This window comes from Lupinus angustifolius, unplaced genomic scaffold (genome assembly GCF_001865875.1).
Source record: "Lupinus angustifolius cultivar Tanjil unplaced genomic scaffold, LupAngTanjil_v1.0 Scaffold_121_2, whole genome shotgun sequence".
NCBI classification, from domain to species: domain Eukaryota; kingdom Viridiplantae; phylum Streptophyta; class Magnoliopsida; order Fabales; family Fabaceae; genus Lupinus; species Lupinus angustifolius.
Genome location: NW_017725054.1, coordinates 37,617 through 51,087, shown reverse-complemented (window position 1 = coordinate 51,087; position 13,471 = coordinate 37,617). Strand labels below are relative to the sequence as shown.

The following is a 13,471-nucleotide window of genomic DNA, read 5'->3' as shown; positions in this document are numbered from 1 at the left end:
TCATTGAAAAAGTGTGTTAAATATATGAACTTCACATTTAACCACGCTTTCTTCTATGATCGTTGTTAAAGATAACTATTAACAACGCTTTCTTCGATGAGCGCCGTTAATTTCTTCCGCCTTACATTTAAGAGCGTTCAACACATAAGCATTGTTGAATGAGTGTTGTTAAATATCAATTCTTGTGTAGTGATTCTATCATCTACCATTCATATTTAATCTTCATTGATTCTTTAAAAAAATACAAATAAATAATAGATAATACACTGATTATATATAAATCTTTATACTAACTCTATAACTATTGGGTGTTATCATGTTAGTAATGTAGAAAAGGCTTGAAAACAGAAAGTTCACATGGCTTGGAAATCATATTATATATTTTTTATTGAATTTGAAACTTTTAGCTAGAATTGACTAGGCTACCATTTTCTTATTTTTTTTTATTTTTTTGGGGAACTTTGACTTGATAATAAGTTTTATGTCAAAATTGTTTTACAACATAATGATACTACGAACTTATAATAAAAAATAGATAATAATTAATGGTGCTATGAACTTTGAACAACAAATAAAGTAATGTGTGTAACATAAATATTTATAAATTACAGTAATGTTACAAAGTAAATCATTATATTATCCGTCTTATATCGAAGAATGTCATTTTAAGTACAATAACAAAATAGTATATCAAATCAAATGAGAAGAAACGTTAAACCATAGAAATTCCAATTTCCCTTTCTCATTTTTTTATTTAATTAGATTAACTTTCAAACAAAAAACATAATAAAAAATATTAACTTTTATAACAAAACTAAAAGACAATATAATTGAGAACTCAACACAACCAAACTTAACTTGTGAGCATACAAATGATCTTCATACATAACTTAAAGAATAATAATCATACATTACGATGGTGATTATATTTTGATATATATAGTTATTTCTGAAGTTGAGTCTATACTACCATTACTATAAATTGAATAGTATTTTTTTTGATAATGTCCAAATCAATGGTATGAAACTCGAACCAGACGTCAAATTGGAAGAGGTCCTCCGTATTTGGTTTAATCACTTGAACGGCTAAACCATCCGGTCAGACCGACCAATTCCATATACCATTTATTATTTTTATCTATAAATATATAGTTATATATAAATACAAAATTTTATATAATTAATAATTATATAATTATATTGAAATAACATCTTCCCATCTTTTTTAGACTGGAGCAAAACAAAACATTATAGTAGTGTTCTATTTTTTAAAATTTTAAGTGAACCGTTCGGTTCACTTCTTGGGTTGTTGTGGTTCAACCGAGTTTAACATGGTCGGACCGAGATTTCTCCAGTTCAAAGCAGTTCAACCCTCCAGAGCCGTTTTCAAGTCCAATCAATGGTCAAACTGGTCGACTGCCCGATCCAATCCGATTATCACAACACTGGTCCAAATGTTTATATATTAAAGTGAAATCACGAATTATATTGTGTTAGGAAGTGAGAATCCAAAATGAATGTGAAATTTAGTAATTAATTATGCTAAAAATTATATAAGTAAACTTAACATCACATCTTAACTCAATTGTGTCAAAAAATATACCAAATGATATATATTTAAAAAAATTAGATTAAATATATTAAAATTTAAATAATTTTTTAATATTATACCAGTCGACCCGCCACAACTCACAACCTACTTAGGGCAGATTTAAGTGGCAATTTGATATCCAAAATTGTGTATAGGCATTTTAGCTTGCCCTGTTTAGTCCAAATCCTATGCGGGCTAACTCGAACCGTTCAGATAACTCGTTTTGATAGCTCTAATTTGAACCCAAATTTTAAATTCCTACTTTACCCCTAAATATATTATCACACGAGTAATCACTATTCTTATTGATCCACTCTCTCATAACCTCTCCCTTCTCACGAACTCCATACATCACCCCTTCACAAACGTCACACATCATCTCCTCACAAACCACATTTTCACTATTGATTTAAATAATTCTATTTAATTTTAGTTGGAATAATTATTTATAGACCTTTACTCCTAAACCATTAATGTGGAATCTAGTAATTTCCTCTCCTAGTTTGTCTCTTATTTGTTCCAACACAAACACTATTCAAAGTGTATATAAAAACAGCACAAGTTAAAACCACAATCTTATTATATTATAATATATCAGTTCGATTCCATGTCCATCATTTACTCATCAATCAAAATTCTCATGAGCCAAGAAGACGTGCCTCAAAAGCAAACAATAATTCAATGCATGGTATAGTCAAAACAACCCATTTAATTCTCCTGCAAACTCCTTTTTCCTCATTGAGTGTCAGCTTTTCAAGTATGGACCTCAAATGTAGCAGCACGTGCTCCGTTGAACAAGAATTTTTCTCTTATCCCGAGTAATACTGGGTTTTACTTTTACATTAGAGGGTATAAGTATGTATCATTGAAGACTTATATTGGAACATAATATTGCGGTTTTGGTTACATATTTCACAAACCATTATTTATGTTTTAAATTCCTTTTGGTTACTTTGAATAAGCTTGTCAAGTTGGAATTGAAGTCAATTAATGAGGTTGGTGAAATTTCTGACCAGAGATATGTGATGTATGATGTATCAAAGTCTGTTACTGCATATCCGAGGTACCATAGTTAATGTCCCATTCTCTTATCTCATTTATTCACTACTCATTATAATATAACCATCACCAATTCCTTTTGAAAGAGTAGTTCCATAGTATATACTATATACACTCTTACTGATTAATATTTTGTATTAAACTTAATTTGTTTGGTGCAATGAGATTACTAGAGCTGATACTTATGCTGTGTCTTTTACTCTTGGCGTCTAACACAGTGGCAAGGAAGAATGTTTTTGTTAGCAATATGTTTGATGGTGCAAATGAGAAGAACACAAGCATGGAAGTAGATTCTCACAAGTGCAACCTCAAGAGTGAGTTGTCTTGCTCAGAAAACAACAACACTAACTCAGATGACAAAAGAGTTGTTCCTACAGGTCCAAATCCATTACACAACAGGTAGAAGTAGAATCACCATTGGCTTTGTTCAGCAAAATATCACACACAAACTGATTCTCCTGCATGAAGTTATTTTTTTGTTCCTATACTAAATGTGATTTCTGGAAGAAATTTATACATTTTGGAGGAGATGTATACATTTTCTTCCAAGTAACTTCCTTTCTCACACCCCTTTTGTTTTTGGCATCCTTTTACTTAATCTTGTAAATGAATTGCTGAAAGGTTTCTTTCTATGACAAAATAGTCACTAGCATTACCTAGTTTCCTTTTCTTTTTTCTTTTAATATATGATCATAAATCGTGCTTGTATGTAAAATGTTGTAACTGTTTTCATATTTGTTCATTGTGTTTGAGCTACACAAGCATGGAGTATTGACCAGAATGTCGAATGAATAATTTCAGAAAATTTCTCTCTCTTTTTTGAATGAGAGCACAGCATTTTTTTGTTTTTTATATAAAAAAAGATGGGATCGAATGATATGAAGCAGAATTAAGAGAAAATGACATAAAAGAAGTTGTTACGTAGAATTCGAGGGTGGGGTCCGGATATAATTTCATAGGTCAAACATAGAAACAAAGTTGGTGGTGTTTTCATCTATAACCTGCATTGGTAATCAAGAAACGGCATTAAATGAGTGTCGGGGGAGAAATGAATGTAGAGCCTATGGGTTTATATTTAATGTGAATTCAGGTAGCTTATTATTTATTAATAATGCGTTGGTCTAGTTGTGTAATGACCATTAGATCACAAAATAAGTAAAAGGAAGAGTTCGATTCTTAAGAGCGACATTTTTGGAGGGACAACCACGCGTCCCAAACATGATTACTTTCTTATAAAGAAGGTGAATGAATACCCTTACTCGTACAAAAAAACAATGGAAGTTCTTATCTTTGGTCTTTGTTCTAAGGATAAAAGTGTATCTCATTGTAAACTTGAAATATCATCTTGTTTCTCCTTTTGAAAGGACTCTCCTTCTAGTTTTAGAGATGATATTTATCCTGCCATTGCTGAATTAAATTTTAAGGGTAGGTCTTAAAACACTTACACATGAGTTAGGATCCTCTCTATTAAGGGAGAGACAAGTACTCTAAAAAATAAAGGCAAATACAACTTCCAATAATATATTAATCCTTTTGATTATAATAAAATTACAATTTTACCACTAAAAACAAATGCAAAAACATGTATTTCCTTGTTACTTACGCATATATGTCATTTTGCCCTAGCCTTTGTCTGCTTGTATGAATCCTACCAAAAGCTACATTTTGACATAAACCATAGTGTTTTTCCATTATTGTTATAGGTCTCTTTCTCACATTGCATTTCTCGAGGTTTTGTTATGCACATAGAATTGTATGTCTGTAACGTTTCATTCCTTTCTGCCAATTCAAAAGTCAAAAGACAATTTGACAACGGGCACGAAGATAAGACGAGAGAAGAAAACGAAAAATTCACCTTGACCGAAAAATTACGGTTTTGGTACACCTTTTAAAAAAATTATAAAACTAGTGTAGTTTTATATAAATCGGCAATGAAATTACCGATTTATGTATTTTTTTCTCTCTCCTTCCCCAAAATCGACACTGGGGAGGGAGTTTTATTAAACTATATTTTTTTTAAACTCCCCCCTAAATCGTCAATAGGGGGGAGATTTACCTTCTTTTATTTTTTATTTATTTTTTTCTCCCCTAAATAGGCAACCGGAGAGTTTTTTATTTTTTTTAACTTGTGGGAGTTATATTATTAGTTTTAGGGTTTAATTTTTCAAACACAAATCCTAACGATACACAACATGATAAATTTTATCAACCCTAACCTAATAACAGAACACAATAATGAAAAACACAAATAATATTTTAATAAGTAAATATTAAATCATTGAATTAATAATTAAATATTATGTGTGTTTCTCATTATTGTGTTATGTTATTAGGGTTAGGATTGACAAAATTTATCATGTTGTGTATCGATAGGATTTGTGTTTGAAAAATTAAACCCTAAAACTAATAATATAACTCCCACAAGTTAAAAAAAATCAAAAAGTCTCCGGTTGCCTATTTAGGGGAGAAAAAAAATAAAATAAAAAATAAAAGAAGGTAAATCTCTCCCCTATTGACGATTTACGGGGGAGTTTAAAAAAAATATAGTTTAATAAAACTCCCTCTCCAGTGCCAATTTTGGGGGAGGAGAGAGAAAAAAATCCATAAATCGGCAATTGCCGATTTATATAAAACTACACTAGTTTTGTAATTTTTTTAAAAGGTGCACCAAAACCGTAATTTTTTGGTGAAGGTGCACCACATTGTAAATTTTCCGAAGAAAACAGAAAACAGTCTAAGGTGGGTTCCTTCATTCTCTTGTTTTGTCTCTCTGAACACCCTTTTGTTCCATGTATAACTAAATACTTATAACTTCTCTTGTAACAAATTAACTTATCTATATTTCTTTTTAATCTCAATATGTGTATGGAAGAATTAACACGAAAAAACCAAATAATGACTTAAAAAAGTTACAATACTTAGTTGTCAAAATAATATTTTGTTTAGTGTGGGATAAACCATTTGATTATTGTGTAATAGAAGATTCAGATTATGAAGGGGATTAGAGGCATGGGAAGGAGTGACGAGGAATTAGTAGGGAATGATTTCATTGGATTTTATATTTAGAACTATGACTAATCAATATTTTGTTGTGTATGTTGGGACTTTTTTTATCAAATGCGTTTCATCATTAAAGCACTTCTTTTAACATACACTTTTGGTCTAATTTTTTTACAGTTGATTGTGAAAAACTTCCTTATTTATGAAACCTACGTTTTTCACTGTCACATATAATATGAGATTTATGAGTTCTAATAAGTTTCAGATGGTAATCTTATTCAACATACTTATGGTTTTAGGAATGAAGAACTTGTTCTTTAACTTAAAGGAATGCAGAAAATAAAAAAGAGGAATGGTAATCAATCCTGGAATGTTTTGGCCTTATTTCTAGTCTTAACATCAATTTCTGCAAATCCTCTCTTTTGGGGTGTAATGTCACGCATGAAAGAATCATATCACCTGCTAATAGCATTGGATGTAAATGTGAATATATCATTTCCCATCAAGATTTATATCTCTAAGTTTTAGAGTGGTTCTGAACTTCTGATAAAGGATGCAGTGAATGCTATATTCCACTAAATTACATGGCTGTTTTCTTTCCTCCATCTTATGTAATTGCTGAACTTTAAAAAATAATGCGTGGAATTTTGTGGGTGAATAACATTGATGATCAGAAAAAACCAGTTTTGGACTTCAATCTACAAAAGCGTCAACAAGGGATTTCTTGAAATAGGAAACCTCGGAATAAAAAATAAGGCAATGCTTTTTAAGTGGTGCTGAAGATTTGGATCTGAAAGAAGTGCCTTATGGAGAAAAGTATAATACTATAATGTGCTAAATACGGAATTTAGAACATTTCCTTTTAATCATAAATTCAATCTGTAAAGATGTTTCAAAGTGATTGTAGAAATGGTTAGATGCATGCAAGCATCATCAAATCTATCAACAGATTTACTAAAAATGTCAAAAACGTATTTGAAATGTGGGATACTTCCGTTAACTGGTTTGATAGGAAAATATGGAGGCTAATTCCCTTCTCTATAGTCTATACTATGGCCAAAATGGATCCCTAGAAAGGATCATATTTTCAATAAGGTTTTAATATTGACTACGTTATAGACCTAGTAAATATGGTAACACATTTTTATCATTTTATATATAATATAATAACATTTTTGTCATTGAAAATACATATAAAACTAAATATTTGTCTCTCAATTAATGGAGATGATCCTTGTTCTCACTACCCATATAGCATGGATCAATTATATAAGTTTAACTCTTCTCACGTAGTGGAGAGGTCATTACTAAAATATGTTGCTGAAATTTTTTTACTTTATTTATTTATTTTTTATTACAAAATAATATGAAATCAGTTTTTTTACTACGTCTTGTAATCCTATCCAACACTAGACTCTTCAGGAGAGGGTCCCTTCTCAATTATATCTCGTATTTGTCTCCCAATTTTTTTGGAAAAGGTACAAATCTTCAAGCATGTCTTTGGTCAAGAGAATAAAATTTAATGATTATTCAAATTAAGTAAAAAATATTTTTATTTTTCTAACTACAACAGAAGAAGTTGACACAATATAATGAAAGATACATGTGATTTTATCCTTCAAATGGAAGGCACTTACTACATTGTTACATGGTCAATTAATGGTTGAATCTGACTAAAGTTTATGATCCTATATAAACTTAATTATAGTGGCAAAGTTAAGATAAAAATAAGTATTTAATAAAATATAAAAAAGTGATTAAATTACTGTGTCTAATTGATAAGAATATCAAATTTAGTTTTTATTTATTATAGTGGGTTCACTGGTGCCCAGATGGCCCTATGGGCTTTTAATTTGTTGGTAATATATTCGGCCCCATGCATCATCCCCCATCAAGAACCTAACTTTAAAAACTTGCTAGAAGTTAGGATGGGCATATATTTGTTGTCCTATATTTTAGGTCACTCTATGTGTCATGAGTTTGTGATTGGTCAGAAAAAATATATTTAAATTAAAATTTAATTAATAAATATTTTTCTGATCAATCATAAACTTAAAGCATATGAAGTGACACAAACTATGAAATAGAATATGTGTTCCCAGTTAGGATATACATTTGTAGAACTCTTTCTTTAGACACAGTATGCGTATATGACTATATATCTTTGTTTAGGCACAGTATTTGTATACGACTATATACACGTACATTAGTAACTAAGCCTTGATTTCACTAGAGTTGACTGCATGATCAGTACCTATAAGAATTGATGAAAATATAACAAGGTACATAATGTACATGAAAGCAAGATTAGTGTGAGAAAGTTACCTGTTGCATTGTTTACATTACATTTGCTAACTTTTCCCAATTCTAGTTCTCATGGGAAATTCACATAGAATCAAAGTTTTCTTAGTTTAGACTGTTAGTCATTGTATATTGGCCCAATGGAAAGGTTATAAAATAATTCACTTAGTTCATCATACAATACATGACTTTGTCATATAAAAAGGTTCACTAAGTCTGCTAATATTTTAGGGACATCCTGATGAAGATGCTGGGCAGATGCTTCTGCACTCATGTGTTCTTTTTTTTTTATTTCCAAAAGTTAATTTTTATATTGCAAAAAAAAAATACAAATGTGGATGATGTAGTAAGTTGAGAGAATTATAAGTTCTAAGTTAGAAAATAATTGAAGAAGCATATTCAAGGTATTTATAAAAGACATTGTAGGTTTTGTAACCAAATCGGAATAAGTTATTATGGTTTTGTTCGTCTTTCCGTCGATCCACAACCATGATTTTACCTTCAGTAATTTTTTATAGAAAATGGTTGATTGAGTTGAAGATGACATTATTTCAAGCCAACCAAAGAGAATATTTTGTTGTTAACCAAATGACACTCTAGAGATTCCAGTCTTTTTTATGTTTTGTCAGGCCCATGTACATAGTAAAATGATGGATTCGGTCTAGTGGTAGGGCGATGCTAATGTCCAACCAATTGTAGATTGATTGCCAAACTAAATAGGTAAGTCGATATAAAGAAAAATGTGTCAGATTGATTATGCCTGCACGTTGTAAAATATATACAAAGGTCTTCATCCTTGAACTAAAGTTATCCATATGAAGCAAAGCATCTATAGTTGGTATGTAACTTGGAAAAATCAACATGCAAAAGTAGTTATTTTCAATGGTGCTTTGGATTGCTATAGTAAATGTCAATTATATTCTGAATTGAAGTTTTTGCCTTCATATGTTAAAGATCTAACTTGTGCAAAATCAATAAAATCCTCTTACTCTCTGTGTTATAATTTTGTTCATTAGCTGTTATTATATTGTGCAACTAATGTATGAGATTTTTTTACAGAAAAAATTAGCCCTATCTGAAGATATTACATGCATTGCAATAAACGTTTTCAGCATGAGTGTTCATTCATCTATTTTCATGTGGTAGACTATTCCTCTCCCTATCAAAAAACATCATTGCCTATAAAATAAATGTGGTCTCAGCAAAACAAAGTTGGCCATTATAACATGATGGCGACATTCATGTGAAAAGTCTAACATGTTGAACTTGATGGGTTGAAATATAGGTAAAAAAGTATCATAATTAGTCTGAAAGAAGCGTCCTTCAAACCCTATATACACACATATAGGAAAGTTTTGAAACAACTCTCCCAATCCAAATGGTAAATAAAATGGTATAGCACATCCTCAATCAAAAGTCACAACTCACCACACAAGACAAGAAGATCGAAATGTTCTTAGCTCTTAGCTAGGAATAAAGCAAATATAATATTCTAGTTCTCATAAATGGTGACGAATATATACTTTTTTTCCACAGCCAGCTTTGCATGAAAGCAACATTTGATCCGTTTTAAAACCCTATTTTCGGAAGAAAATTTAAATGATGAAACAAGTTCAAACTCAATTCTTCACTCTCCCTCTTAAATATACAAACTTCCAAGTCCAAAGAATAACTTAGTGATTCCTTTTATATCGTAATAAATTCCAAATAACACCTGTATCCATTGAATCTTTCCACCCAAAAATAAATTCTCCTTCGAACGTCACATTTGAAAGTTCCCAGTATACCACTTTTTCTTCAACCTAGTGATATAATGCGAATAACGCAACCTATATTTTTCTTTTCTAAGAACCCATGAGCTTAGTTAGCAATCAAATTATTCCATTCTCAATTTCATTTATGTAATTAATAGCTGTAAAGTTTTTAAAAGCTATATAAACATTGGGTATATTCAGAAATTGCGGTCAATAATAACCATGGGATGTGAGTGCGTTCCAGTTTAGGATATATTTGTTAGTCTAATACTAATTAAAATAAAGTTTGATGTTAGCTAGAAAGGTTTTAACTAATTAAAGTACTTCCATTCTTCTAACTAATAAAAGAAAAGGAACAAAATAAATAAGGCTAGCTATATAGCACCTCATTAGAATACTTGGCCATTATTTTCTTATTCTTGAAATAATTAATTAACCTAGGGAAGACCAGCATGTAATTACAGATCAGCAACACTAACTTATAATTTATTTAGTAGCTTATAAACTCAATCAATTTGATGGCAGAGTCCTTTAGTAAACAAATTGGAGGGATCTTATTCCTTTTAAATGGGAAGTTTTAAAATTTTGAAAGCTAGTTTTCAAAAAACTTTTCAAAAATCATAAAAGTTTTCAATAATTAATATATTACTTTTATCATTTTAAAATTTATCAGATTACATCAACTACCTCATACTCTAACGAATTTAAAAAATTAACATTATTTTTATTGTATATATAAATATATATTTTTACTAGCTTAAAAGTAATTATAATAACAGTAGTATATGTACCAAAAAATAGTAGTAATATTATCTCATAAAAAATACAAAATAATGAAATATTAATTTATTTATTATTAAATTAATTAGTAAATAAATAAATAAATATATTTAATATTAAATGTCATTTAAAGAAATCTAGTGGAGGGATTTGAAAAGAGTGGTGTTTGGGATATCTTTTGTCAAGAGATGTTGGTGGGTTGCTTTAAATACTTTGGTTAGTCAACTATGTGAATGGGTTGAGGGCTGAGGGGGAGTGAAAATGGAAATGAAACTTAATTTAGAAGAGAGAACCTTTTGGAAATGGAGTTAGTAAAGGTGATTAGTCTTGCAACTATGAAGGAGAAGATCGAAGATCATTGGACCTTGATTCATGATGTGCCGAACACACAGTCAAATTAGCATATAATGTTATTTGTTAACAGGATGACAAAAAGGTGCCTCACTTGATTTGGTAATTAGTGGCACTTGGATGCTAGCCTAGGGAGTTATGCTAGATAGGTTTCCTTGTAAATTAAATTTATCATGTAGGGACGTTAATTTTATTGGGTAGATTTAAGGTGTATTTGTTCTCATTCTCAAGACGAAACTATGGATCATATGTTTTTCTCATATTGATTTTCTTACTTGGTGTGGAAACAACTGTACTAATGGTTGAACTTCGATTCTACATTACCATCAACTAGAAAATAACATATTACAGTACTCTACTCCCTATTAGTAAGAGGCAAAAGTTTGCACAATGGTTCGACTTTGATATGGATGATTAGAACTTGGATGCTATGGACAAGCAGAAATGAAACAATTTTCAACAAGCACGCAACTATATTCGGAGGAAATAGTGTATACGATAAAACTCAAGTCATGGATCTAGACCAAAGGAATGTATAAGCATGCAACGATGTATTGGTTCAAATGGAATACCAATTATTCATTTGCAAGGTGAATTTAGATGATATGGAACTTGGATGCTACCTACAAGCAGAAACGAAACAATTTTCAACAAGGATGTAATTATGGAGGAAATAGTGGTTAAGATAAAATTCATGTCATACATCTATAGCAAAGGAATATATAAGCATGGGAACATGTCTTGGTTCAAATAAAATACCAATTTACTCATTCATTTGCAATGTTATTGTAGGCAAATTTAGATGAAGTGGATTCCTTGTTTTAAAAGATTTTGTAATTGTGAGGTAAGGGCCTATAAGTATATTACCGTTATTTAGTTTAAGACCTCAAATGTACTAATGTTACTTGAGATACTAAATTTTTACATAAATTTTTGCACTTGCGATCTTAAAAATGGAAAAACTAAAGGTTTTTCTCCTCAAAGTATCTTTCCACCTTGCTCGTGATCGAACACATGCATGAACATAGTGATTAAAGACGTAACTTCATGTTTAGAAGGACCAAACCCGACCAAAATATAACGAAAAGAAAGCTATTTGTGTAGTATTTTTAAACATAAAGCAAAAAGCAAAAAAACAAAAAACAGATGTTTATATGTTAACAAACTTATTCATATCTTTCTCTCGTTCATCACATCTTAGGAAAAAGATGGGTGATATTAACCACCAAACAGTGTTTTTTGCTGATGAAAGACTATTGTAACTTAGACATAGCATAGCAGCCATTCAGATATTTGATTTGAAGTTTGAAAGACAAAATTTTCAAAGTGTGTAAAAAGACCATTTTTAGTTGAAAAGCCAAACATCAACCCTTATGAGCTGTCACTGTCCCCACACTTAGCTAGGCAGACAGATTTGGTATTAGAAAGTATATTTTATCACAAACCAATCATATTATATTATGTAAATTAAAAAATTAAATATTTATGATTTTATTAATTTTTGATTCATTGTAGTCGGTTAAGGACAGATTTTGGGATAGATTTTGGGACAGTAAATCCTCACATGTCAAACACATATACATCATTGGATGATGTTATTATGCACCAATAATAATACAAATTTAATTTTTTTAATTAATATGACATATTTTTATTAGTACGGAATAATATATGAGACATCAATAAATCAACAAATATCTATTCACTCATCAAAGTCCATCCATTTCTTTTTCCCACTCTTACATGCTTGTAATTTCTTCCCAACTACTTCCACCACCTCAAAACACCAATAACCTTCTTCACATTCATAACTCATAATCTCCTACTCTTAATACACTCCCTAATCCCTATACAACATTATTCAATCCCTATATAGAGCTTCACAACTTTACATGCACTTCAGTCTTCACCAAATACTTCTTTTGCCTTCTTTTGTCTCAATTTATAGTAAAATTATCCCCTACTATATTTGTCAACCACAGGTCATCACTTCTTGAAATGGCAATAAGTAACATAGTTATTGGCCTTTTTCTTATAACCTTTGTAGTGACAACATTTTCTAGTAACTTTTACCAAGACTTTGATATAACATGGGGTGATGGTCGTGCCAAAATCCTTAACAATGGAGAGCTTGTCACCTTGTCTATGGACAAAGCCTCTGGCTCTGGATTTTGTTCCAAAAATGAATACTTGTTTGGAAAATTTGACATGCAACTAAAGCTTGTGCCTGGTAACTCTGCAGGCACTATTACAACCTATTATGTAAGTGTCCTAAATTAATACCATGCATTTCTTTATTAATTTGTTAATGAATCAAATGTTTCACGTGAAATGAAATTAAGTAATATAACATAAATGTATAGTATTTGGTTGTAATTGTTGCAGCTATCTTCTGTTGGGGATACTCATGATGAAATAGACTTTGAGTTTTTGGGTAACTTAAGTGGCGATCCTTATATTGTTCATACAAATGTATACACCCAAGGGAAAGGAAATAGAGAACAACAATTTTATTTGTGGTTCGACCCAACCAAGGACTTCCACACATATTCCTTACTTTGGAATCCTCAAAGCATCATGTAATACTTATTCTATCTCTTTAGTCTTTTCTATCTTTTGTATATATATATATATA

At 30.5% G+C, this 13,471-nt stretch overlaps 1 protein-coding gene across 1 annotated transcript in view; it reads left to right on the top strand.

Annotated features, from left to right (window-relative positions):
* The first annotated feature begins 12,605 nt into the window (after window positions 1-12,605).
* LOC109339935 (probable xyloglucan endotransglucosylase/hydrolase protein 23) overlaps window positions 12,606-13,471 on the top strand; it is a 2,100-nt gene continuing 1,234 nt past the window's right edge. Inside the window, exons 1-2 of the mRNA XM_019577482.1 lie at window positions 12,606-13,098; window positions 13,222-13,415. Coding sequence (XP_019433027.1) covers window positions 12,835-13,098; window positions 13,222-13,415 — 458 coding nt within the window. The 5' untranslated portion in view covers window positions 12,606-12,834. The remainder of the gene's footprint in view (window positions 13,099-13,221; window positions 13,416-13,471) is intronic.